This window comes from Somniosus microcephalus, chromosome 14 (genome assembly GCF_052327205.1).
Source record: "Somniosus microcephalus isolate GS21.2 chromosome 14, FLI_Smic_1.0, whole genome shotgun sequence".
In the NCBI taxonomy this organism is placed as follows: domain Eukaryota; kingdom Metazoa; phylum Chordata; class Chondrichthyes; order Squaliformes; family Somniosidae; genus Somniosus; species Somniosus microcephalus.
This window is the reverse complement of record NC_141000.1, coordinates 22,561,842-22,588,031: the sequence shown is the minus strand read 5'-3', so window position 1 is coordinate 22,588,031 and position 26,190 is coordinate 22,561,842. Positions and strand designations below refer to the sequence as shown.

Genomic DNA, 26,190 nt, shown 5'->3' with positions numbered 1-26,190 from the left:
TCCCAAGGCGCTTCACAAGAGTATTAAGACAAAAAATTTGACACCGAGCCACATAAGGTGCAATTAGGGCAGGGTAGGTTTTAAGGAGCGTCTGAAAGGAGGAAAGAGAGGTAGAGGGGCGGAGAGGTTTAGGCAAGGAATTCCAGTGCTTAGGGCCTAGGCAACAGAAGGCACGGCCACCAATGGTTGAGCGATTATAATCAGGGATGCTCAAGAGGGCAGACTTAGAGGAGTGCAGATATCTCGGGGGGGGGGTTGTAGGGCTGGAGGAGATTAGATAGGGAGGGGCGAGGCCATGGAGGGATTTGAAAACAAGAATGAGAATTTTGAAATCCAGGCGTTGCTTAACCAGGAGCCAATGTAGGTCAGCGAGCACAGGGGTGATGGGTGAACGGGACTTGGTGCAAGTTAGGACACGGGCAGCCGAGTTTTGGATGACCTCATGTTTACATAGGGTAGAATGTGGGAGGCCAGCCAGGAGTGCGTTAAGTCAAGTCTAGAGGGAGCAAAGGCACAAATGAGGGTTTCAGCAGCAGATGAGCGGAGGCAAGGGCAGAGACGGGCGGTATTACGGAGGTGGAAATAGGCGGTCTTAGTTATGCCACGGATATGTGGTCGGTAGCTCATTTCAGGATCAAATGACACCAAGGTTGCGAACAGTGTGGTTCAAATTCAGACAGATGTTAGGGAGAGGGGTGGAGTCAGTGGCTAGGGAACGGAGTTTGTGGTGGGGGCTGAAAACACTGGCTTCGGTCTTTCTAATATTTAATTGGAGAAAATTTCTGCTCATCCAGAACTGGATGTCAGACAAGCAGTCTGACAATTTAGAGACCGTGGAGGGGTTGAGAGAAGTGGTGCTGAAGTCGAGCTAGGTGTCATCAGCGTACATGTGGAAACTGACGTGGTGTTTTCGGATGATGTCGCCAAGGGGCAGCATGCAGATGAGAAATAGGAGGGGGCCAAGGATAGATGTTGGGGGACACCAGAGGTAACGATGCGGGAGCAGGAAGAGAAGCCGTTGCAAGTGATTCTCTGGCTACGATTAGATAGGTAAGAATGGAACCAGGCGAGTGGAGTCCCACCTAGCTGGACGACGGTGGAGACGTGTTGGGAGAAGGATGGAGAGGTCAACCATGTCAAAGGTTGCAGACAAGTGAAGAAGGACAAGGATGGATAGTTTATCTTCGTCATAGTCAGAAAGAATGTCATTTGTGACTTTGATGAGAGCAGTTTCAGTACTGTGGCAGGGGCGGAAACCTGATTGGAGGGATTCAAATATGGAGTTGCGGGAAAGATGAGCACGGATTTGGGAGATGGGGCGGTAGTTTGCAAGGACGGAGTGGTCAAGGGTTGTTTTTTGGAGGAGAGGGGTGATGACAGCAGATGTAAAGGAGAGGGGGACAGTACCTGAGGCGAGAGAACCATTACCAATGTCAGCTAACATGGGTGGTCAGCAGTTTGGTGGGAATAGGGTCGAGGGAGCAGGAAGTGGGTCTCCTGGACTAGATGAGCGCGGAGAGGTCATGAGGGGAGCTCGGCGAGAAACCGGAGAAAGATGCGATTTCAGGGCTAGGGCAGGGGGGGAACCTTTGAGGAAGTTTGGCCTGGTGGGCTAGGAGAAGGAAGGAAGGGAAGTGGCAGAGGCAGCTGAACGGATGGTCTCAATCTAAGAGACAAAGAAGTCCATGAGCTCCTCACACTTGTTGTCGGAGGTGAGGGTGGAGGAGACGGGAGAGGGGTTTAAGAGGACAGTTCACAGTGGAGAATAGAAGCCAGGGTTTATCTTTGCATTCCAGAATGATGCTGGAGTAGTGAGCAATTATGGCAGACGAGAGCAGGACCAGATAATGCTTTATGTGGTCCAGCCAGATCTGGCGGTGAATGGCTAAACCAGTTGCCTGCCATATCCGTTCAAATCTGTGTCCCTTGGACTTAAGGGAGCGAAGATGAGGGCCGTACCAGGGGGGGGAAGGGCCAGGGTGAGAGACAGTAATTGTTTTAATAGGGACTAGGGCATCAAAAGGTGGTGGTGAGGGTGTGGTTGAGCAGAAATGTCGTGGTGAATGGAGGGTCAAAGGCTGGACAGTTGGGATTTCATAAGTGCAGTTCTAAGAGAATTGGGAGAGAGTTTTTTCCAGGGGTGGACACAGAAGGAAGTAGGGTTGGGACGGGGGGGGGTGTGGTGGGGGGTGGGGGGGGATGTGGGTGAAGAGCGATACGAGGAAGTGGTCAGAGATGGCTTCATCTGCGACTGAAATGATGGGAGTAGCAAGGCCACGAGGGTGGTTGTGAATACGGGTTGGTGAGTTTACATGGAGGGAGAGATGAAGGGAGGATAGGGGGTTCATGAACTCAGGAGAGAGCATGATGAATTGAGATGGAGGTTGAAATCACAGAGGATGAGAAGTCGTTCGGTGCAGAGGCTGAGGGATGAAAGCAGTGAAGATATCTCGGTAATAATTTTTTTTTATAGTACTTGTGTGGGCGGTAGAGAACGAGAATTTTAAATGAGGTGAGAAGCGTGGAATAAGGGGAGATGCTCAAAGGAGGAGAAAGTACCGGAGGAGTAGGGGGATAGACCAAGGTGTGATTTGGTGATGAGCCACACTGCCATCACGGCGGTCTGAGTGGGGCAAGTGGTTGAAGGTATAGCCAGGCAGGGAGGCTTTGTTTAAGGGTAACGTGTCATCACTCCTCAACCAAGTTTCCGTCAATCAAGTTGTCAGACATGATTTTCCTTTAATGAATCCGTGCTGACTGTCATTTATTAACCCATGTTTTTCCAACTGACAATTTTATCCGGGATAATGGTCTCTAGAAGTTCCACCACTTAGGTGATTAGCCTGTAGTTACCGGGTTTACCCTCACCCCTTTTTCGAACAAGGGTGTAACAGTTGCAACCCTCTAGTCTTCTGGCATCACTCCCATATCCTAGAAACATTGAAAAATTGTGGTCAGAGCCTTCGCTATTTCCACCCTTACTTCTCTCAGCAACCTAGGATGCCTCCCATCTGGACCAGGTGACTTTTCTACTTTGAGCACCGCCAACCTTTTAAATACCTCTTTCTTTTTATCCTATCCAATTTCTCTAACCCCCTCCTCCTTTACGGTGACATTAACAGCATCATCATCTTTTGTGAAGACTAGGGGGAAAAAATTCAGTTGGTTTGCGCCTCCAGTTAGCGCCTTAAGAGGGCGCTAATGGGGCACAAAGGAACTAGCGCCCGTGCGTGGCGATGTTTGCGCCACTCATGAAATTAACTAGACATTTTGCAGCGGTGCTAAACACTATCGCCATGATCTCCTGCGCCAGTAGATCGTGACGTCAGTTGAGTGTGCAACGCCCCGAACCGGATATTGAGTGGCACCCCCTGCCGCTAGCAACGACAGGTTGAGGGGAGCGTTTTGTAGTCAGGATGGGACTGGGGGAGCGCTATTTAAAGGCAACCACTTCCTGCCTTTTTTTGTTGGTGGCATTATTGCACCACACATTCAGAGAGAGAGAAACTTCTGGAGAGATTCAACACTGTGTGAAGGAGTTTTGGGTACTGAGCAGCACTTTGCAGGTTCATTTTGATTTGGCCTTCCTTGTATCAATTTAGAAGAGACTGTGGGGTCTGCACTCTGAGCTCTTTCCCTGGGCCTCTCCATTGTTCTTTTCAGCGGATTTGATGTATAGGTCTCTCCAGGCCGAGATTCAAGGCTGCAATGAGCAGGATGTGGATGGAGAGCAAGATCAACCCTCCCCTTTAAGAACTAGCCGGCGCCATTGTGTCTGTACCATTGCAGACTGACATCACGAGCTTTGCCAGTGCTCTGAGGTAGTGCCTCGCTCCTCAGCCTTTGCACCTCAAGACAGGTGTGTAGCGCCCGATTTAGCGCTCCAATCACCTCCAGGGGCAACAAAAGCCAAGTTTGCAGTCGGAGGCGATAATTAGCGCCAGGCGCTAATCTTTGCGCCCGGCCAATAATTGGGCCCCAAATGGGGCGATACTGAATTTCTCCCCCCAAGTACCTTAGTCACGCCCTCTGCCACATGATGATTTCCTTTTTGGTCCCTAATCGGCCCTATCCTTCATTTGACTATCCTTTTACTGTTTATATGTTTATAAAAAGGTTTTAGTGTTCACCCTTATGTTACCCGCTAATCTTTTCACATATGCTCTCTTTGCCCCTCTTATTTCCTTTTTCAGTTCTCCTCTTCACTTTGATATCTGGAATCACCTTTGTTGCCAGTCTTTGTAGCCCCTCAAGGGCAATAAAACCTTTCCTGTGATTTGGTAAGTCAAACCTAAACATAGTACTCCAGATGAGGGTCTGACCAATGCTTATATAAACACCACAAATTATCTTGATTTGTACTATATCCCTCCCGTAGTGCAATGCAATACCCTTTTTTAACAGCAGTTTAACACAGTGCTGATGGTTTCACAGGTTTATGCATAACAGCTTAATTTGTACAGCCCCAATATGACTTCCCTGATCACTCCTGAAAGTTGTACGCTATTGGAAAACAGTGAAGGCAAGAGCTGTGGGTGTTGTTGAGAATGTAACAAATCTTAAAACAGGAGCTGGCACCTGGTAACTTGGTGGAATAATACTCAGGTGTGGAGCCTGCTATGGTGATGCTTCTGAATAAGCAAATGTGAAACTTTGTTAAATCTTTTCAAAAGTAAAAAAAGTCTATGAGAAGCAATTGTGTTACCATTTGCTACAAAAGTACACAAATACAGAGTGAACCAGTAACAACAACAAATACAGATGGTTAAGAATGGTAAGAACTAATGGGTGCAGCCAAGAATGATGAAAATCACTAGACCAAAATAACAGCCCATAAATGCAAACTTAGGAAACAGCAGTTTCTTATTTCTATGTGAAGGTTGAGTAACTGAGGACATAATAAAGTTTCTATAAACTTAAACCTACAGCAAAAAGTCAAACTTACAAAATACTGTATGAAAAGACTACATATTATTTAATTCACATTAAGCTTACATTCAGAAATAAAACATCAATTTGTACTTTCAAAATCTTTCAGTTCATGTCAGAGAAAAGATTTCTACTGAGCACAAAAACAGAGCACGACTTAAGGTAGTCAATTTCGCAGCAAAGATCCATCATTCGACAAATGCCTTCTTTTTATCGCTAAGGTATTTGAATTTCAAACATAATCTAATACTTGTACTCAAAATGTCATTTTTATATCAGCAGTATATTTGAGTGATTTAAAATGGGGATTCTACCTTTCTGGTTATAAACATTACATTATTTTTAGTTAAAGTTGGTCTGGCACCACCGTGATTCATGGAGGAAGTTGCAGTTTCATGCTGATTTAATTATTTGGATGAGGAAAGCAGCATCAATTATCAATTATAAAACTTGGAAAATTCTCAGTCAAGGACATTGCAACATCAGGGAAGCCAGATCGTCTTTTCTTGTAAACAGGTATTCAAGTCCTTGCCAAAAAATATAGCATACCAGGAACCCCTAAAAATAATTCAACACAATATTGTAGTCCCATACCTAGCACTATTAGTCTGAAAATCTAGTTACATGGTTGGATATGTGTTTTCAAACTCATCAAATAAAATAATTTGATTACAATTTAAAAACGAAAGTTCTCTGCTATCACGTTAAACAGCTCCAGGAAAATGTATAAAACAGACAGTTCCACCGTCTCCACAGTTTTTCCATGGACCCTTACTTGAAGACCTTTTGTATTCCTTTTGTCCCATTGGCTGTATTATCAATTCCTCTTTTGGAGAACTACCAGAAAGCAATTAGATCTGGAGCTTATTCCACACAAAATAAACATTTGGAAAATATTTTAAAAAGACAAATCTATGAGCCCCACCCCCACTCTATTATAAATACTCTAACAGCAATCAAAACTTACAGTTTGTGATTTCTTCTTTTTCTTTTTTATTGCTCTGAAGAAACCCTTTCCCTTTTCCTTAGTTTGCTCAGGAGGGTTTATGTTAAGATTCTCTGTACTTTTCCTAAAATTAAGAGTAATATATTAATCTTCATGTTCACAGTTACAAGAAACTGATTAGGATTCAAGAACAATGAATGGAATCCATTCTGAAGAATTGTGTGTGGCAGATAACATGATGTAATCCATTGTTGTTCCATGCACGTTGAATACAAACTCCATGTAAATGATAAAACAATCCAGTTGAACCAAATGAAACATAGTCCCCTGCCAAGTTCACATGCTATCAAGACACAAGAAAAGTTAAGGACTAAAAAATGCCATTTGATTCACTAAATATTCACCAATTAGTGCGCTAACATTCGCATCTGGGCAAGTACTCCAAGTAAGTAACAGGAACGTTTTCTAGTGTATTCTTGCAATTGACAGCTTCTCAGCTTTAATGAAATACCTAGAATTCAGAATAGGGCTTTCTTGGTGATTCATCACATATGTAAATTGCTTCAACTTTTCTGTATGAAAACCTAATGATATTCGTGCGAGTTGGATAAATCTCTGGATAATGTTACTTTAGGAGATGAGAGATGGGACAACAGATCTTAAGCATCAACGCCTTTACAGCTATTATTTTTTTAGTGATCAAATTGTGATCTTTAGATATTGACAGTAATAAATGATCAGATGATAGAATGAAGACAGTTTGTTATATTGTGCAACTTATCGTATTGATTTAGTGTGCCGCACATACAAACTCCTTTTCCTACACCCTTCCTGATGTTGACATTAATGACACAAGCACGCAGCATTGTAACTGCCCCCGAAAATTACCATGAACAAAAAATTAAACCAAATGAAAATACTCTGTACAACACACAAGTTTTATGCTTCACTGTTAACATGAGACATGCACATATGACATTAACTAAACATTGCATATGAGGCTGAGTTTAAAGAAAAACTAACTTCTCATATCCTCAAAAGCTATCCCCTATATTTTTTTTAGTCTGCCTGAACTCATACCTATATTCCAAAAGTAAACAGACAACCTGATAACAAATCTCCAACAATGCATCCTTTGATGGCTAGGTATCACCCAATCAAGAATATGTCATGCCACTTTTTTTCTGCCCTTGCAGGGACATACTGTGAATTCTTGAGTGTGAATAAGACTGGAAAATGAACAGAATGACAGAAATTGATCCTGCATCCCCCATTCCACAGCACTAAGCCTCAGCGCTCCAACATGCTGCTTAAGTAGTGGTATTGTCGCCTTGCTTTTGAAACATTGTTGTCAACAGCTTTATAAATTGTATGTTTTCTATAAAGCAAATTACATCAAGAGTGTCAATTTCTAAACTTTTGCTTTTGTACGATTACCATATTAAAACTGACTAATCTCAAAAACAGCATTTGTTAGGAATCAACATCCCAAGCAACTGATTTCAGAACTCATTTGCTCTATATCTGACAGTTCCATTAAACTGGCCTCATTTAAACTAATGGAAAAGACAATGAGAATGAAAATGGCAAATATTTTGGTTGCTAATATTTTGCAATTATATTCTATTAAGTATGGCATATTTTGTGCATAGAAATTAACAGTAAATTTTAATCAGCATTTCAATAAAATGCACTTTTTATTCAATTTAACTGATATTTTCAAACCTAAAGTAGGTTGCACTATATGTTCCTATTCAGCTTCACTTCTACAAATGTGACATTATACCCTAAACAGTGAAAACTACAAAAATGAAGACTCTACATTTGTAAAAAAACAGATCAAAGTAATATATTTTACCGAATCATACACAATAGAATGGAAATTATATCATGTATAAAACACAAAAAATAAGTCCATGTGTGAAAATGTTTTGTTAAAAATCTTATTTTCACTAGACAGTTGACATCTTCACACATTAATCAAAATGAGGGGCTGCAAACACCACATTGGTCCAGCATTGAATACATGTCAAACATTACGATTGTGGTTTATCAGAACAATGTTGCAAATTACCGTCACTAAATACAGCGTTGAAGGACTTAGTGATCTCAGAATACAAACTGGGAAGTTTCTTGAAATGAGAAACAAACTTTTACTTTCAGAAGATTATTATTGCTCATTTTATTTTCAATGTCCAAAATTGTTTTTGGCCCACATTTAAACAGATAACAGATAAAAGTTAAAATTAATTTTATAATGACAATTTTAACTCTTTTTTATCCCAAGTTGGATTTATACAGTACTTCTTGTGTGCAAGGAAGATGCTTAAGCTGGAATTCCTATTGGTAATTCCACACATGAAAGTGCAGTCCTGCACATATTTAATTTCTGTATTCACTCTGCACGTATTACTTAAAGTCTACTTGACTTAAGTGAATATTAAGTTTCTTTTTTCAAAGGCTGCACAAATCCAGATAGCCAAGGTTCCAGGGTGGTAGTGCATTTATTTTTGCAACTATGCAAGCTTCTTTCAAAGTTATTACTTTAAAGAACAGAAAAGAAAGTGAAAGGTAACTGCCTACTTACCAAAGATCAAAAGCAGTTTGTCTTTTGGAATGTTTTGACTTAGTGTTACTAATCATTGGTACATTAATTGGACCTCTCTCACTGAATGTTCCCTCCAATGAAGAATAGTCTATATAAACAACAACATTATTAAATATTGCACCATCATCTTGCACTCAATCAACTTCCACTGATCAATGAGCTCTACACTTACCTTCATAATAACTTCGGACTCGTCTATCCCTGGGCACTGTGTCAGAATATACATATTTATTTTCCTTTGTGGATATACCATCTTCTAAATGTATGTCATGATATCCTCCAGGCTAAAATGTAAAAACAGTAGAACAATTTTACTTCTTGCATATCCTGTTTGGTAAATAGTATATTAAATCAGAATTTGTTCATGAGGCCTAATAGAAATTCAAGCATCATGCAACACTATCTTTTGATAATGCATGAATAAGAAAACAATTATATCTAAAGTAACTTTTATTATTATAATTCAGGCTTTTAAACACTACTTCTCTTTCAAGGGTTGCACCAGACTTCTCAGGAATGAGTCATGCCCCTTGTGCATGCATCTCTTAGATTGCATAGCCTGGATTAAATACCCAAATTTGCAGTATTAATGAAAAATGGAATTTACGTAATATTCATACTAAATGTAGAAATATCACGTGGAAGACCAGACTGGTATAGTCTAAAAATCGCTTCCATGTTTATTTATAAATTCAACAATGAAGCTTCAGAACTCGGCAGTACATTCCACAGTACAAGGCAATATTGTTATACATACAATATTAAGTCAAGATCAATCTGCTATGACCACTTTTATCTTCACCAGAAAATAACTATGCTGTTTTTTTAAAAAAAGGTTCTCTAAAAAGACCTCTGCATGGAACTTAAGTATTTTGGAATCTTGCAGACGCTCTCAAATGAATTCTCTAGGATGTTACTCTGAAAAACTTTGCAGCTTATAAAGCTAAATTTTCTTCGAGGATGATCTATCAATTGTGATCAAAGCACCCGTTGTTAACTTAAGGCAGTTTTCAGCATTGCACATGCTACTACTGAGAGGCCATGAACAGGTTGGGAATGGACCTCCCTCCCAAATTTGACACACCCTGGCACCATCTTAGCGTTCCATGCTCCCGGACGAGAGAATCCTATCTCCTTCAGTCCTACTGTATCCAAGGACTCCCTCACACAGTTCTAGCACACCTCAGTGCTCCAGAGCCCATCAACACCCAGTGTTGCCAGTCTGTAGGACTTCTTCCCCCGAATGCCAGGAGCTCTGTACTGTTGCCAGTCCTTTGAACACCCCCACCCCACACACACTATTGCCAGACTCAGGAATAAACAGTTGACCAAACCCAATGCTCCAACTCTAGTGTTACCAAACCCTAGTCTTCACCTCAGCAAAAGTGGTTTACCCCCAAATCTCTCTCAGTGCTACTAAACGCCTTTGGTAGCTTTGTGGGGGAATTCTAGGTTCTGACAGTACTGTGGAATATGACAGTAGTCATAGACAATTGAGTATTTCAGAACTTGAAAACCTAATTAAATAAAATACAATAGAGATGGCAGGGCAGGTGATGTGTTGCAGCTGTAGCATGTGGGAGCTGGTGGACCCCAGTGTCATCCACTGCAAGTGTCTGCAGCTCAAGGAACTTCGGCTCAGAGGTGATGAGCTGGAGTCCGAGCTTCGGATACTGCAATACATCAGGGAGGGAGAATGTTACCTGGACACTTTGTTCCAGGATGCAGTCACACCCCTTAGGTTAACTACTTCAGAAATGGTCAGTGGTCAGAGACAGGAGGGTGTGACTACGAGTGAGGCAGGTATAGGAATCCAAAAGGTAGCATTGGAGGAGCCTCAGCCCTTGCACTTGTCCAACAGGTACGAGATTCTTGCAGCCTGTGTGGACGAGAGCAGGGACTGCAGGAGGATAAGCAAACTGACCACAGCACTGTGGTGCAGGGGGCCATTCAAGTTGGGGGAATAAAAAGGAATGTAGTAGTGGTAGGGGGCAGTATATTTAGGGGGATAGATACTGTTCTCTGCAGCCAAAAGCGTGAGTCCCAAAGGCTGTGTTGCCTGCCAGGGTAAAGGACATCTCCTCGGGGCTGGAGAGGAACTTGCAGTGGGTGGGGAAGGATCCAATTGTCATGGTCCACGTAGATACCAATGACATAGGTAGGACTAAGAAAGAAGTTCTGCTGAGGGAGTATGAGCAGTTAGGGGCTAAATTAAAAATCAGAACCACAAAGGTAATAATCTCTGGATTACTACCTGAGCCACGAGCAAATTGGCATAGGGTCAATAAGATCAGAGAATTGAAAGCGTGGCTCAAGGATTGGTGTGGGAGAAATGGGTTTCGATTCATGGGGCACAGGCACCAGTACTGGGGAAAGAGGGAGCTGTTCCGTTGGGACGGGCTTCACTTGAACCGTGCTGGGACCAGTGTCCTGGTGAATCAAGTAACTTGGGCTGTAGATAGGGTTTTAAACTAAATAGTGGGGTGGAGAGTTCAGGTGAGGGGAAACTTAGAAAGTTAAAGAGAAAGGACAAGGCAATAGTGCAGGGTAGCGATAGGGGCAATGATAACCAGAGTGTGACAGGAAGGGACAGAGCGTACAAGCATAAGCGTGCACCAGCTAAAAGGGTCAGAGCAGGGAAAAATGGTAAAAAGACAAAATTAAAGGCTCTTTATCTGAATGCACGCATTCATAACAAGATAGATGAATTGACAGCACAAATAGAAATAAATGGGTATTATCTGATAGGCATTACAGAGACGTGGTTGAAAGGTGACCAAGGCTGGGAACTGAATATTCAGGGGTATTTGACATTTTGGAAGGATAGACAGAAAGGAAAAGGAGGCAGGGTAGATCTGTTATTAAAGGATGAGATCAGTACAGCAATGAGAAATGATCTTGACTCGGAAGATCAAGATGTAGAATCAATTTGGGTGGAGATAAGAAATAATAAGGGAAAGAAGTCACTGGTGGGAGTAGTCTATAGGCTCTCGAACAATAGCTACACTGCAGGACAGAGTATAAATCAAGAAATAATGGGGGCTTGTAAGAAAGGTACTGCAATAATCGTGGGTGATTTTAATCTTCATATAGATTGGACAAATCAAATTGGCAAAGGTAGCCTTGAGGACGAGTTCATATAGTGTATTCAGGACAGTTTCTTAGAATACGTTGTGGAACCAACCAGGGAACAGGCTATTTTAGATCTGGTACTGTGTAATGAGACAGGATTAATTAATGATCTCATAGTAAAGGATCCTCTAGGGAAGAGTGATCATATCATGATAAAATTTCACATTCAGTTCGAGGGTGAGAAACTTGGGTCTGAAACTAGTGTCTTTAACTTAAATAAAGGCAATTACAAGGGTATGAAGACAGAGTTGGCTAAAGTGGACTGGAGAAATAGATTAAAAGGTAAGACGGTAGATAAGCGGTGGCAGACTTCTAAGGAGATATTTTAGAACTCTTAACAAAGATATATTCCAGTGAAAAAGACTCTACGAGAAGGATGAACCATCTGTGGCTTACTAAGGAAGTTAAAGAGGGTATCAAATTGAAAGAAAAGGTATACAATGTTGCGAAGATTAGTGGTAGGCCAGAAGATTGAGAAATTTTTAGAAACTTGCAAAGGATGATTAAAAAAAGGAGAAAATAGATTGAGAGTAAACTAGCAAGAAATATAAAAACAGACAGCAAGAGCTTCTACAAGCATATAAAAAGGAAGAGAGTAGCTAAAGTAAATGTCGGTCCCTTAGAGGCTGAGACTGGAGAATTAATAATGGGAAACAAGGAAATGACAGAGACTTTGAGCAAATATTTTGTATCTGTCTCCACGGTGAACATCCCAATAATAGTGGAAAATCAAGAGGCAAAAAGGAGGGAGGAACTTAAAATAATCACCATCACTAGAGAAATAGTACTAGGCAAACTAATAGGGCTAAAGGCTGACAAGTCCACTGGACCTGATGGCCTGCATCCTAGGGTCTTAAAAGAAGTGGCTGCAGAGATAGTGGATGCAGTAGCTGTAATCTTCCAAAATTCCCTAGGCTCTGGAAAGGTCCCAGCGGATTGGAAAATCGCAAATGTAGCACCCATATTCAAGAAGGAGACAGACAGAAAGCAGGAAACTATAGGCTAGTTAGCCTAACATCGGTCATTGGGAAAATGCTGGAATCCATTATTAAGGAAGTAGTATGACATTTTGAAAATCATAATAAAACCATGTTGCCTGCTTGATTGTATGAAAGGGAAATCGTGTTTGACAAATTTATTAGAGTTCTTTGAGGATGTAACGAGCAGGGTGGATAAAGGGGAACCAGTAGATGTAGTGTATTTGGATTTCCAAAAGGCGTTAAGGTGCTACATAAAAGGTTACTGCACAAGATAAGAGCTCATGGTGTTGGGGGTAATGGATAGAGGATTGGCTAACTAACAGATAACAGAGAGTTCGGATAAATGGGTCATTTTCAGGTTGGCAAACTGTAACTAGTGGGGTGCCACAAGGATCAGTGCTGGGGTCTCAACTATTTACAATCTATATTAATGACTTGGATGAAGGGACCGAGTGTACTGTAGCCAAATTGCTGACGATACAAAGATAGGTGGGAAAGCAAATTGTGAAGGGGACACAAAGGGATATAGATAGGTTAAGTGAGTGGGCAAAAATTTGGCAGATGGAATATAATGTGGGAAAATGTGAGGTTATCCACTTTGGTAGGAAGAATAGAAAAGCAAAATATTATTTAAATGGAGAGAGACTACAGAATGCTGCAGTACAGAAGGATCTGGGTGTCCTCGTACATGAAACACTAAAAGTTAGCATGCAGGTACAGCAAGTAATTAGGAAGGCAAATGTAATGTTGGCCTTTATTGTAAGGGGGATGGAGTATAAAAGTAGGGAAGTCTTCCCACAGCTGTACAGGGCATTGGTGAGACCAGGACCTAGAGTACTGCGTACAGTTTTGGTCTCCTTATTTAAGGAGGGATGTACTTGCATTGGAGGCAGTTCAGAGAAGGTTCATTAGGTTGATTCCTGGGATGAAGGGGTTGTCTTATGAGGAAAGGTTGAACAGGTTGGGCTCTACTCATTGGAGTTTAGAAGAATGAGAGATGATCTTATTGAAACATATAAGATTCTGAGGGGGCTTGACAGGGTAGATGCTGAGAGGATGTTTCTAGGGGGCATAGTTTCAGAATAAGGGGTTGCCCATTTAAGACAGAGATGAGGAGGAATTTCTTCTCAGAAGGTCATGAATCTTTGGAATTCTCTACCCCAGAGAGCTGTGGAGGCTGAGTCATTGAATATATTCAAGGCTGAGATAGACAAATTTTTGAACAGGGGAGTCGAGGGTTATGGGGAACAGGCAGAAAAGTGGAGTTGAGGCCAAGATCAGATCAGCCATGATCTTATTGAATGGCGGAGCAGGCTCGAGGGGCCGAATGGCCTACTCCCGCTTGTATTTCTTATGTTATGTTCACCCCCTGTGCACACTCCCCCACCCACTGCCGTATAGCTGTTGAGAAGCACTACAAGCCCCTGCTCCACTCTGGCAAAACCTCACAACTACATGTTGCTTAGCTGCTTACCATCTTTGCTGTATGTGTTGGCTTGAAATATGGTTCACATAAAAATTATATGCATGTATGTGAAGGAACTTCCCAAGGCTACTGATTTATAGTTTTCACAGAAAACAAAATTGCAGAATTTGAACTCCAAAACACCAGCAAAATCTCAGAATCCTGTTATATAAACGAAATTTATTCAATAATCATCTTAAATCAGTGGTCCTGATAATACATTGTGCATTACATGGCATTAAATAGCATAATCGTCCAATTTACCAGAAACAATGCTACAGAAGAGATAATATAAATAAAATACAAACACACATACAAACCAGCAAATTTCCAGTCGCATTGCTCATGGTAAGTTGGATGATAAGGAACATAGCATCAGGAGCAGGCCATTCAGCCTCTCGAGCCTGCTCCACCATTCAGTAAGATCATGGCTGATCTTCGACCTCAACTCCACTTTCCTGCCCGATTCCCATATCCCTTGATTGCCTTAGAGTTCAAAAATCTATCTATCTCAGCCTTGAAAATACTCAACGACTCAGCATCCAGAGCCCTTTGAGGTAGAGAATTCCAAAGATTCACAACCCTCCGAGTGAAGAAATTCCTCCTCATCTCAGTTTTAAATGGCTGATCTGTACCTCAAGTCCATTTATCTGCCTTAGCTCCATATCCCTTGATAGCCTTACCTGTTAATTGTGCTTAAGTGGTGTATGCAGGTGGTGGGAATTAATTGGGGATGCTCTTGCTCTGATTATATATGGGAGTAGGCTGGGGAAGGGTTGCAAGCTTTTCTTGGGAGTGTGCAGTATGTAATGTGCGTCTGTGAATAAAGGCTTGCAAGCAAGTAAAGACTGGGCTCTAGTACTTTATCCTTCGCCACCTGGCTGTCTGACTTTTTACACTTATCTAACAAAATTCTATTGATGTTAGGCTTGGAAGCTCCAATTGTCCCAGCATCCACAGCTATTTGGGGCAGGGAAATCCAGATTACTACTACCCTTTGTGTGAAAAAGTTTCTCTGTACCTACCCTATCAAATTCTTTTAACATTTTAAACACCTTGATCAGATTACCCCTCAATCTTCTATACTCAAGGGAATACAACCAACTTATCTTCATAAATTTAACCCTCTAAGCCCCGGTATCATTCTGGTGAATCTCCACTGCACTGCCTCCAGGGCCAACATATCCTTCCTGAAGTGTGATGCCCAAAACTGAACGCAGTACTCATAATGGGGTCTGTACAACTAAAGCATAAAAGATCCCTAGGGAACACCACTTGTTTCATCCTGCCAATCTGAGTACAAACCCTTTGTCCACTCCCTGTCTCCTACCTCCCAACCAATTTCAACCCCAGTCAAAAAGCTACCTTCAATTCCATGAGCTGTCATTTTTGCCAATAACCTTTTGTGTGGAACCTTATTCAATGCCTTCTGGAAGTCCATATAGATAACATTCCTTTATCTACCTTATTAGTGAGCTCTTCAAAAATTCAACTAGTCAGACATGACTTAACGTTAATAAAGCAATGCTGGCTCTCTCTGATCAGGTCATATTTGCTCACATGCTCAGTCACTCTATCCTCAATACAGACTTTAGTAGCTTCCTCACAATTGACATTAAACTGACAGACCTATATTTACCAGGCTTCTCTCTCCCACCCTTCTTAAATAATGGAGAAACTAGCAATTTTCCAATCTAACGACTAACCTTTTAATAATTAAAACTAATGCTTCTGCAATTTCCTCACCTACTTTTTTTAATATCATGGGGTGGAAATAAGCATGTCCTAGAGATTTATCTATCCAAAGTTCTGTTATTGTCTCCATTACCTTTTTTTTTAGCTAATGTTGAATACAATTAAGTTCCTCCCCATGATTTTTAGTTTCCCTCCTACCACTGGTATCCTCTTCCTCTACTGTGAAAATTGACACAAAGTATCAGTAAATCTGTCATTACCCTGTTATCTATAACTGTATCACCTGCGTCTGTATAAGTGGAATTTTTGCTCTTACGGGGTATGTATTGGTATTGTACTAAATGCTTCAAAGAAAAAGGTAGAAGCAACAGTTGCTTCCTTAATACTTCAGACAGTTTGCAACACTTTTATTGCTATAAAAATACTGCTGTAAAACAGCATCTATCCAGTCTTGGCCTATGTCTGGGAATTAGGACATAGTGAGGCTGGACAGATATATAATAGATAAAATAAAGTTATGTCACAAAGCTAACTGCATGTAAGCCTGACGTGGAATGTGGTCCGCCATTTGAGAATGGTTATATGTGTGTGTAGTGAATCTCTTGAGGTACTGCTGACAAGTCAAATGACACATTGTTTTATAAGGCTTGCAGTGTCATATCAGACGATGTATATTATTCTGCTCCCAAGGTGGAACTATGTGATTTTGAGACCACAGGTCTAATTCTTAAGTAAACAAATCCTCAGGTCACAGTTTAATTATTATTTGGTGAGGGAGCCTCGCAGATGGAAAAATGGTTATGAAGTAAATCTTGGTGTTTTTTCCCTTTTTTTTTTAAGGACGAATGGATCTCCTGTGGCATCGCTCACAAGAAGTTGGAGGATAATAAACTTGTAAGGACAGTAGTATTTTAACTATGCAACGCCCAATAAATTATTCTGGTGCTTTAAGTGAGAGAGGTGGAAAAAGCATGGTTCAATTAAAATTGGTCAAACCTCAGAGAAAGAGCAGAAAATTGAAGCTCATCGACAGAAAGCATGCCTGCCAACCTGTGGGTTAAGGTGGTGAAAATTAATTAGCTCTGACCTCAATCTGATGTTGGTGGCTGTGAAATGACACTGCATTGTCCCTGGTAGAATCTTTGATTGGTGGTCTGCTGTGCTTTCCATCAGCTAAGGACTGCTCCATCTGCAAGCATGACACAAATTATCTAAATAGCAAAAATGGAATTAAAAAAATGCAGCATATTTTCTGTTGTAGCATATACAAAGACTGCATATCTTTGGTTTTTGAAAAACTCTAAAACTTTTGAGTCATAATGAAGCCACTTTAGTGGGGTTCAAGAGTTATGGTAATTGGATGTATAACAATTATTAAAACTCATTTAGAAAGTATAGCAGGTTGCGATATAACCCGACCCATCCCAACCTCCTCTTACACTGACTTTATTACAGTCATTAAGAAGCTATTTTTCTGTTTTATTCAATGACTCTTGTTTCATTTTTATGAAGTGTGCTGTTATGTACAGAGTAATGGATTGCAGTACTGATTTATTAATATATATACAATCCAAATGATTTTGGGTCAATCTGTACATGTGTTAGAGCAATAAAACTACATTTGCACCCAAGATCAACTAAGGTCTCAGCACAGCTGTAATTCATTCTTTGATTATTTAATCTATACATTTAAAATATTCCCCCTTCCAGCATTTAAACTGCTTGGTGATGGTGGTTGAGTAAGCTACATAACCCCACTTTTATACCAGTAGCAAATTTTGATACTGCACTCTCTATGCCAAGTCCAAATCACCTAATACCAAACATTGACCCCAGGGGTACACCACATCCAATCCTTCTCCAATCTAAACACCACCCAATTATCCTAACTATTTCCTGTCCATAGACCAAGTTTCTTGCTATGCTACCTGTACTATATTTCCTCTTGTAACATATGCCTGATATTTTCTAATAAGATTCTTGTGATACACTTACATTTACACTATATTCCCTTTATCTATTCAATTGCTCACTTCCTCGAAAAATTTGCCAAACAAGCTTTACCTTTAAGAAATCTATGCTGGTTTAACCCAAACATTTCTATATGCTTACTAATTTTATCTTGAATTATGGAATCTAAGAGTTTGCCAAAAACAATGTTAGAATAACTGGTTGAGTTAGCCAGTTTATCCTCCTCTTCCTTTTTAAGCACTGGCTATTTTCCAGTCCCACGGTACAAATATTCTTGGCCTCGTATTACACTGATTATCTGGTTGAGGCTGCTCAGGTTAATTTGACTTAAGTTAAATTAACATTCATTTAAGTTAAATGATCGATAGAATAAAGACTTGCATCTATTCAATGTGGAGCCACTGACTGATCTGAACTGGGTAACTGAACTGATCCACCTCCTTTCTAACTTTTCCTGCAACAAGCCCTTAACAATAATATCCACTTCAATAGTTTGGAGAAGATGCCTAACTGCATCTACAAAGACTGGTGAAATCATATCAAAAATACAAATGAAGGCAGCTATCACTTCACCCATACCTACATATAAAGTGAAGTTCTTTGAAATCTCTCCTTTAGGCGATTGCAGCAACCTCCAAAAACTTTATATACATTTACATTTAAGACAAATAGTTAAGTTTGCAGTTTCTTATCTGAAGTGTAAGAATCTGTCTCTCAGTATAACCAATATAATCTCAAAACAACCTAGCCTTAAAAAGCCACAGGCACAGGAAGACAGTGGGAAGAATGGGGTTGTCCCTTGGCTGGCTCCATGAGTTAGCAAGTGTCCTCTCAACCTCAGGGATCAGATTTTGCCCAAATAATGGAATTAAAGTCTTTTTTTTTCTACAAATAAAAGGCTCCTGGTTTCTCAATTTCCACACCTCAACCTTGGAGGAGAGATAAAAGGGGTATTTCCGAGCAGTCAGCTTAGACACAGATGTGGGGAAAGATGTAGGACAAAGTATTTACACCTCAACCAGGGTGGTTGTGGGGGCACTATAATTGGTCTCACTGTACCTGGTTTAAGAGAGGGAAAACACAAACAGGGTTCCTTCACCTGATTGCCACTCAGTGATTCCCTGTTGGGAAATGCGTACATATGGGGCTGGATTTTGCTACGGGGGCGGGTTGGAGGTGGGAAACCCACATTCGGGCTTGTTGTCCCGCCTCCATGGAGATGTGGCCAACCCACTGGATTTTCCTCTGATTGACCTTGTTGAGCCCGCCCTGTGGGCTCAGCAGGCCAATTAAGGGCCACCCGGCAACAGGTGACGTCAGAGATTGACATTTCATCTGTCAAAAGCTTTTGGCAGATGAAATATCAGTGTTTAACAGCTGTTTGAAGCTGTCAAGCACTGAAAAACTGCTAATTCAGCCTCAGTCCTTTCTCAGGATAACTTTAAAATCATTTTGCTGCCGAAACCAAGAAGCTGATTTTTTTTTTTTTTTTTTTTATATAAAATCGGAGCTTCTGTGGTTCTTGCAGCCGACTCCCGACACCGGAATGCAGGACTCCTGTAAAGGTAAGTAAAAGTAAGTTAAACTTATTTAAACACTTTAAACACTTGCAAAACACTTACCTTTGCACTCCTGCACCCCTCACTCACCTGAACACTGAGCATCTCGACCCCTCCAAGACCTCAGACCCACGTCCCGCCTCGAAAACTTTTCGTGGTTTGGAGCTGTCGGGAAGCCCACAAACCAGCAATAAAAATCGCGAATAGGCAAAAAACTACCTGTTAACAGGCAGTTTAATTGCCTTTAATCCCTTCCCGCCTCTGGGAGTCGGGTTCCAGCACTTGTCGGCAACCCGACTCCGATGAAATTGACATGGAGGCGGGTTGGAGGCGGGATGGGGTCGGGACCCCCGGATCTCCGATTTTTATCGCCCGCAGGCCTCCAACCCGACTCCAGGGGCTTAGGAAAATCCAGCCCATGCCGCCAGGTGAGGATAGGTTAGGCTCAAATGTGATGGGCTCCAGTGTCAATCAAATGACGTGCCAACACTCTCATTCTGGGCTCATGTATGAAGGATGGTAACTTGGGCTGCTGGTGTTCTTCGAACCATTTTCCAGCTCAATCATGGCCTTGAGGATGAGTGGAAAGCTGCAAAAAAATTAAGTGGCCAACCATCCAAAAAAATGTTTTATCTTCATTTAAAATATCCCTTTTAATGTACCTAATACAATCCACCTTTCGGATCTTAAGAGCTGAGCAATCATTCTTCTATAGCCACACTTGTCAATCTCACAATCGGTTAAAAGATCACTGAATTAACAGGTCTGCACTACCAAGACTGCAGTGCATACAAAATGCGAAACAAACTACATGTTCTCAATGTAAAAATGTCATGAAAATCCTTTCAGGCTTTCAAAGTATGTACATTTTTCATTTCAACAATCAAGTTAGCTTCTGAAAATTCCTAAGAACGCCAAAAGATAGAGTTTGAGACTTGCACAGAACCACAGACCATCCTGGGTTTAAATTGAAGTCTTGCAATGCCCTAAGCATTAACATATGGCTTCTCCCACTTAAAAGTATTACATTTTGGGAGGAAAAACAAGGAAGAGTGTATAACCTTAGTGGGGAAAATGCTGAAGGGTTTGGACCTAGTCTTGTAAAAGACCATTGTTCAGTGCCTTGAATTAACAGAATACTCCTGTGTCCAGAAGATAGAACTTTGCACCATAGACTAAGAGAAGGCTGCCGAACAGTAACACAAGTCACAGAGTTGTTAGCATTTTGTAAAATAGCAGTCCAAGCAGCAAGATAGCTAACAATAGATTAGCTCCCATCATCGTGCTATCAAACCTGCTACAGAATCCAATAAAATCTTAAAAACATACACCTTTTGATGTGATATTGGAACAAAGTATATCATAGGTGAAAGCCATGTGAAAGCACTTGGCTTGAGGAACTTCATGATAGCAAAGAAATCACATGTTGAAATGTCTTTTTTATAAGCAACGGTGAATCAACTACTTCACGAAATAAAATACATTATAGTAAACAGGAGATGGGAAAAAAAACAATCAACGTCATTTGGTACAGAGGTGCAGTTACAGAAACTGATGACTAGCAATTAATAACACAAAGTAAAACTCAGGACATGCAAGCAGGAGCAACAGAACAAGGAACAATTTGCTGGAGACATGAAAGGATCTAGAATTTCATAGTTTTGTTGGGGAAATACTGAACCACTTTCATAAGAACATAAGAAATAGGAGCAGGAGTAGGCCATAAGGCACCTCGAGCCTGCTCCGCCAGTCAATAAGATCATGGCTGATCTTGGATCTCAACGCCAATTTCCTGCCCAATCCCCATATCCCTTAGAGTCCAAAAATCTATCGATCTCAGCCTTGAATATACTCATCGACTGAGTATCCACAGCCCTTTGGGGTAGAGCATTCCAAAGATTCACAACCCTTCGAGTGAAGACATTCCTCCTCACCTCAGTCCCAAAGGGCCAACCCTTTATCCTGAGACTATGCCGCCTCGTTCTAGACTCTCAAGCCAAGGGAAACAGCCTTTCAGCATCTACCCTGTCAAGCTCTCTCAGAATCTTATATATTTCAATGAGATCACCTCTCATTCTTCTAAACTCCGGAGAATATAGGCCCATTCTACTCGATCTCTGCTCATAGGACAATTCTCTCATCCCAGGAATCAATCTAGTGAACCTTCATTGCACCGCCTCTAAGGAAAATATATCCTTCCTTAGGTACGGAGACCAAAACTGTACACAGTACGCCAGGTGTGGTCTCATCAAAGCCCTGTACAATTGCAGCAAGACCTCCTTACTCCTTGTACTCCAACATACCATTTGCCTTCCTAATTGCTTGCTGTACCTGCATGTTAACTTTGTCTTTCGTGTATAACGACACCCAAATCCCTCTAAACACCAACATTTAATATAATAAAAACAAAATGCTGGAGATACTCAGCAGGTCAGGCAGCATCTGTGAAGAGAGAAACAGAGTTAACGTTTCAGTTCTGACGAAAGGTCATCAACCTGAAACGTTAACACTGTTCTCTCTTCACAGATGCTGCCCGAGTATCTCCAGCATTTTGTTTTTATTTCAGATTTCCAGCATCTGCAGTATTTTCTTTTTGTACCAACATTTAATAGTTACTCACCATTTAAAAAATATTCTGATTTTCTATTCTTCCTACCAAAGTAAATAACCTCACATTTCTTCACATTATACTCCATCTGCCACCTTCTTGCCCACTCACTTAACCTGTCTATATCATTTTGCAGACTCTGTGTCCTCCTCACAGCTTACTTTCCCACCTAGCTTTGTACCGTCAGTGAACTTCGATACATTACACTCATTCCCTGCATCCAAGTCACTGGCCCTGAATTTGCGGTCGGAGGCGTACCAGAAGAATACGCCTCCGAACCGGAAAAAAAATCCGAACGTACCTGGTGTCTCCGGAGCTTTGGACTTTTCGGGTCCTGGGCCTGCAGGTGTACGCCTGCGTAAAGGCCCACGGATCCCAGGGGCACACATGGTTCGCAAGCATCCCTGGGGTTACATGGGCCCGGTCAACCTATCAAAAAGGGGGATTCCTATTATGCTTATGGGGATTCCATTTAAGTATGGAATCACCATAAGCATATTAGAAATCCCCAAATAAATATGAATTCACACCACTTAAATAAAAGTAAATGTTCTCATGTTCAAAATTAATTAAATAAAAATGTACTTTTGAAAAATAAAATTAAACATTTTAAAACAGGCCAAAATTTACCTAAACTAATTTTAAATGTATGTGTATGTTTTAATCATTAAAAAATTATTTCAACATTTAGTTTAACCCTTACGCTGGTAAAAGGCGGCCTTATGCCTGCTTTTACCAGGCGCAAAAGAGTTTCGTGGGCATTCTCTGGGCAGTAGTTGGACAAATAGCCCAACTCTGCGCCAGCAGTGTTTTTGCAGCAGATGCGAAGGATCTGTCAATGCGAAATTTGACATATTGCAAGTTCCAGGTTTGCGCACATGCTGAAACTCGGAACTTGCGGGGCCATTCTGAACACTTAGGACGGCATACACTGTGCATACGCCATCATCGGCCCCGTAAAATAAGTAGCTGAACTTGAAAATGCTGAAATCAAGGCAAACCTGGTTAAATAGGCAATTAAGGCAGAAGAGGAAACTACTGGTTACAAGAAAGTGCAAAAAAAAAATGGATCACTGACAGAATATAGAAGCTGGTAGAAAGAATGAAGGTTTGAAAAATGAAGCTGAAAATGTCATGATCTAGAAAAAAGGAAATGAAAGTTAAAAAATTGTACAGAAATGAGGATAAGGGAGACAAAGAAAGCTCAAGAAATTATGAGAACCATTGCCCAAGAGGCAGAACAAGCAATAGATGGAGTGGGGAGAGAGAACGCAGACTCAAACTATATATACCTGATTTAAAAAAAATCTTCAGACAGAGATGGTTCCCTATAAAAGAAAAGGTTGACTTTTGACTGAAGAAAGTAAGTCAAAGTGAAACAGTGGGCTGAAAATTCAAGAAGTCACGAACAAACCTGAACCATAAAAGGTGAAGGGTTCCAAAGAAAATAATAACAGAAGGGCCAAGTCAAGGAAGCCATGAACAAGTTAAAAACTAAAAGGTACCAGGAGCTGAAAAGATAATACAGAAAATAATCAAGAATAGCAGAGACCTCATAGCAAAAGAGACAATGCATTTATCAAATATGGTATCGGAACAGGAAGAGAATACCAGAGACTGGGAAAAAGCAAAAAATGGAGATCTCCAAACAACAACAACTGAAATGGGGTGACTTTCCATCAGTCCTAGGAAAGGGATCTAACAATGCTTTGACCAAGGCTCCAGACAAGAGAATGTGTAATCAGGCTAGGTTTAGAAATGGAAAATAATGTATAGATCAAATCTTTGTACAGTACTCTTAATATGGTAATGCATATATGAATAAACAGGATTTCAGTTTTATTAACTCGTTAATTTTGAGAATTCATTGATAGCCTAGATAGGTTTATATTGTGGCAAATTTCACACTATTATGGATATCCCCAGAAGCGCAACATCATTAAGGAATTTTGTGATGGAATGGAATGTTGCAAGAAAGTGGAAAATGCAACACATTAGATTGAAATAAAAACTGGTGTCCAGCATGAATGTGCCTCTATTACAGGAAATTTTGTGATATCCGGCACCGACGTGTTGCCGATCTATCAAAACTGCCGGACATACAAAGTTAATGTTGAAGCATACGGAGGTTTTCATCTCCGTATCTGACAACAAGCACTGTTGCTTAGCAACAGCTTCTAAAGAGTCGGCTGCAGCTGCAAGCGTCTCTAGCTGAAGCTGTTGCTATAGCTACAGACCTTGCAGTGCCTGACTGGGGAAAAGAAAAGAACGAGATCTAAAAAAACTTATAGAAAACGGCTCCTGATTTTTGCCGTTAGATTGAGTATTCCGGACATACAACCTCCGGATAAACCAAAGTTTCCTGTATTTGGGCTAGCAGTCACCCAAATAATGCTAATAAAGAGGAGGAAGCAGACTGAGATAGAGGAAGTAAACAGTAAAAGAACTAGATTTTGTAGATGATTAAAGTGCAATTGTCAAAAAACAGAAGAAACAATGCAGAGGAAAAGACAAGATCAGAAAATAAGTCAGACTAAATATCTCTGAGATCAAAGATCCTATGTAGTTGGAATAGAGGACAGCAAAGCTAATCAAGTTTGGAGAAGATACTACAAAACATAGGCCACTTCATCTTTCTTCAAAGTGCAATATGAAACAATGATAATATTGGAAGACAGTCATCTGCTTTGCCAAATCTAGCGGTTAGTGCTTTTAAAGACTGCGTAACATCTGCAGAAATATTACATGCCTCAAAACAAAGCAACAGCAATGTCACATCCACCTTGTTATGTACCACTAAACTTGGCCAATGACAAAGGCTATCAAGAAGAAATCTGAAGCTTCTGACAACAAATGTCTGTGCAAGATACTCAGGATAAAGCGAAGAGCAAGACAGTTAGAGAAAGAACAATGCAACTACCAGTAAACAACTTCTGAAACAAAAATACAACAATTGATTAGGTAAATTGGTCAGGATGCAGGACTCCAGAATACAGTACCAAGCACTAAAATTATCAGCCAAAGGGAAAAGGGAAATGAAAATCCATAACCTAACAAAGCACTGTAGAAAGAGATCTCCTAGAAGTTGACCTCATCTGGGAAGAAGCGTTATGTCCAGCCAAAAATGGCAAGTAATGCTGCTGGCCATGTACACAATGGGCATTACAGCATCCATTTGCAGGGAGACCAACTGTTAATTAATAATTCTTGGAATAAATTGAATAAATTACTTTGATTTCCATAGCAGATTAGATATGCTATTCCTTGTGTTCTGCCTAAAGATTAAAATTTACCAGCAATTTCAGAAGATTACTTTATGCCTGCACAGATGTCTGCCATTTTTTTTGTAGAAAGACCCTTATATAAAAAATTAAAGTGACATTGTTGAGATTTGTTTTAAAATGTTAATGAAAGGCACTGAAGTAAAAGGGCAACTCTTTGATTGACTTACATCCATGCATAATACTATATAAGTACACAAATAAATGTGAGTGAAATGTTACAAGTTCTTCATCTCAGTTTAGGCTGTTCCCACTGCCAAAGCTGTACATTTCCAGTGTCAGAAAAATGTTGTTTAAAAATTAATGGTGATCGTTCCCCAAGACGATCCCCATCAACCTTCGTATTGATCATTTAAGATAAAACAGCAGTTGGTGGTGTACCTGGAATGTATTAAAATGTGTTTCACAAAAAAACTGTAGTGCTCAGTTTTCACTATTTCTAGGATGTACATTTTTAAAATCACAATTATCTAGAAAATTAATTTAATGAAAATAATTCTTTCTAAAAATCAATTTATTTTTATCTTAATTGATTTTTTTCAGATTAACATCCCTGCAGTCCGCCTGGATTTGATACCTTCTGCTGCCAAGAGGTCAAGTCCCACAACTCTGCTAATGCCTCTTCTGACAAAATGCTAAAAAGGTAAGAGAAACCATCCAAGTTGGACTACCCACTTTAATTTTCTCTTCAGCGGTGAGACGACACAACTTCTACTTGGGATCTCCCCACTCAACACATTGCAGCTCAGGCTGAACTTGAGCAGAGTGGGGAATCAAAGCTGCATTTTCTCACCCCGTGGCACTGAACATCAGTGCTCCAATGTTTCACCTCACCATGGTGCCAGGAATTTTTTTTTAGCACTTTCATTGTATGAAAGGAGACTTGTTGCCAAGCAGCCTCCTTCAGTCTAGAGAATACAGCGTTGTCTATGCGCTTTTCCACAACCGTATTATTTAGCAATTTAAACTTTTCTATAGCATACCATTTCTATCAGCTAAGGATTATTCCACCAAAT

General features: G+C 40.7%; 1 protein-coding gene across 6 annotated transcripts in view; it reads right to left on the bottom strand.

Annotated features, from left to right (window-relative positions):
* Positions 1-26,190, bottom strand: part of LOC147107374 (cyclin-dependent kinase-like 5) — a 145,916-nt gene that overhangs the window by 7,278 nt on the left and 112,448 nt on the right. For 5 of the 6 annotated variants that reach the window (XM_086006337.1, XM_086006339.1, XM_086006342.1 and 2 more), the window contains 4 exons: positions 16,843-16,944; positions 8,656-8,767; positions 8,463-8,571; positions 5,897-5,999 (listed from right to left, as the gene is read on the bottom strand). In XM_086006337.1, coding sequence (XP_085862463.1) covers positions 5,897-5,999; positions 8,463-8,571; positions 8,656-8,767; positions 16,843-16,944 — 426 coding nt within the window. The remainder of the gene's footprint in view (positions 1-5,896; positions 6,000-8,462; positions 8,572-8,655; positions 8,768-16,842; positions 16,945-26,190) is intronic. The other variant, XM_086006340.1, reaches the window with a different exon arrangement.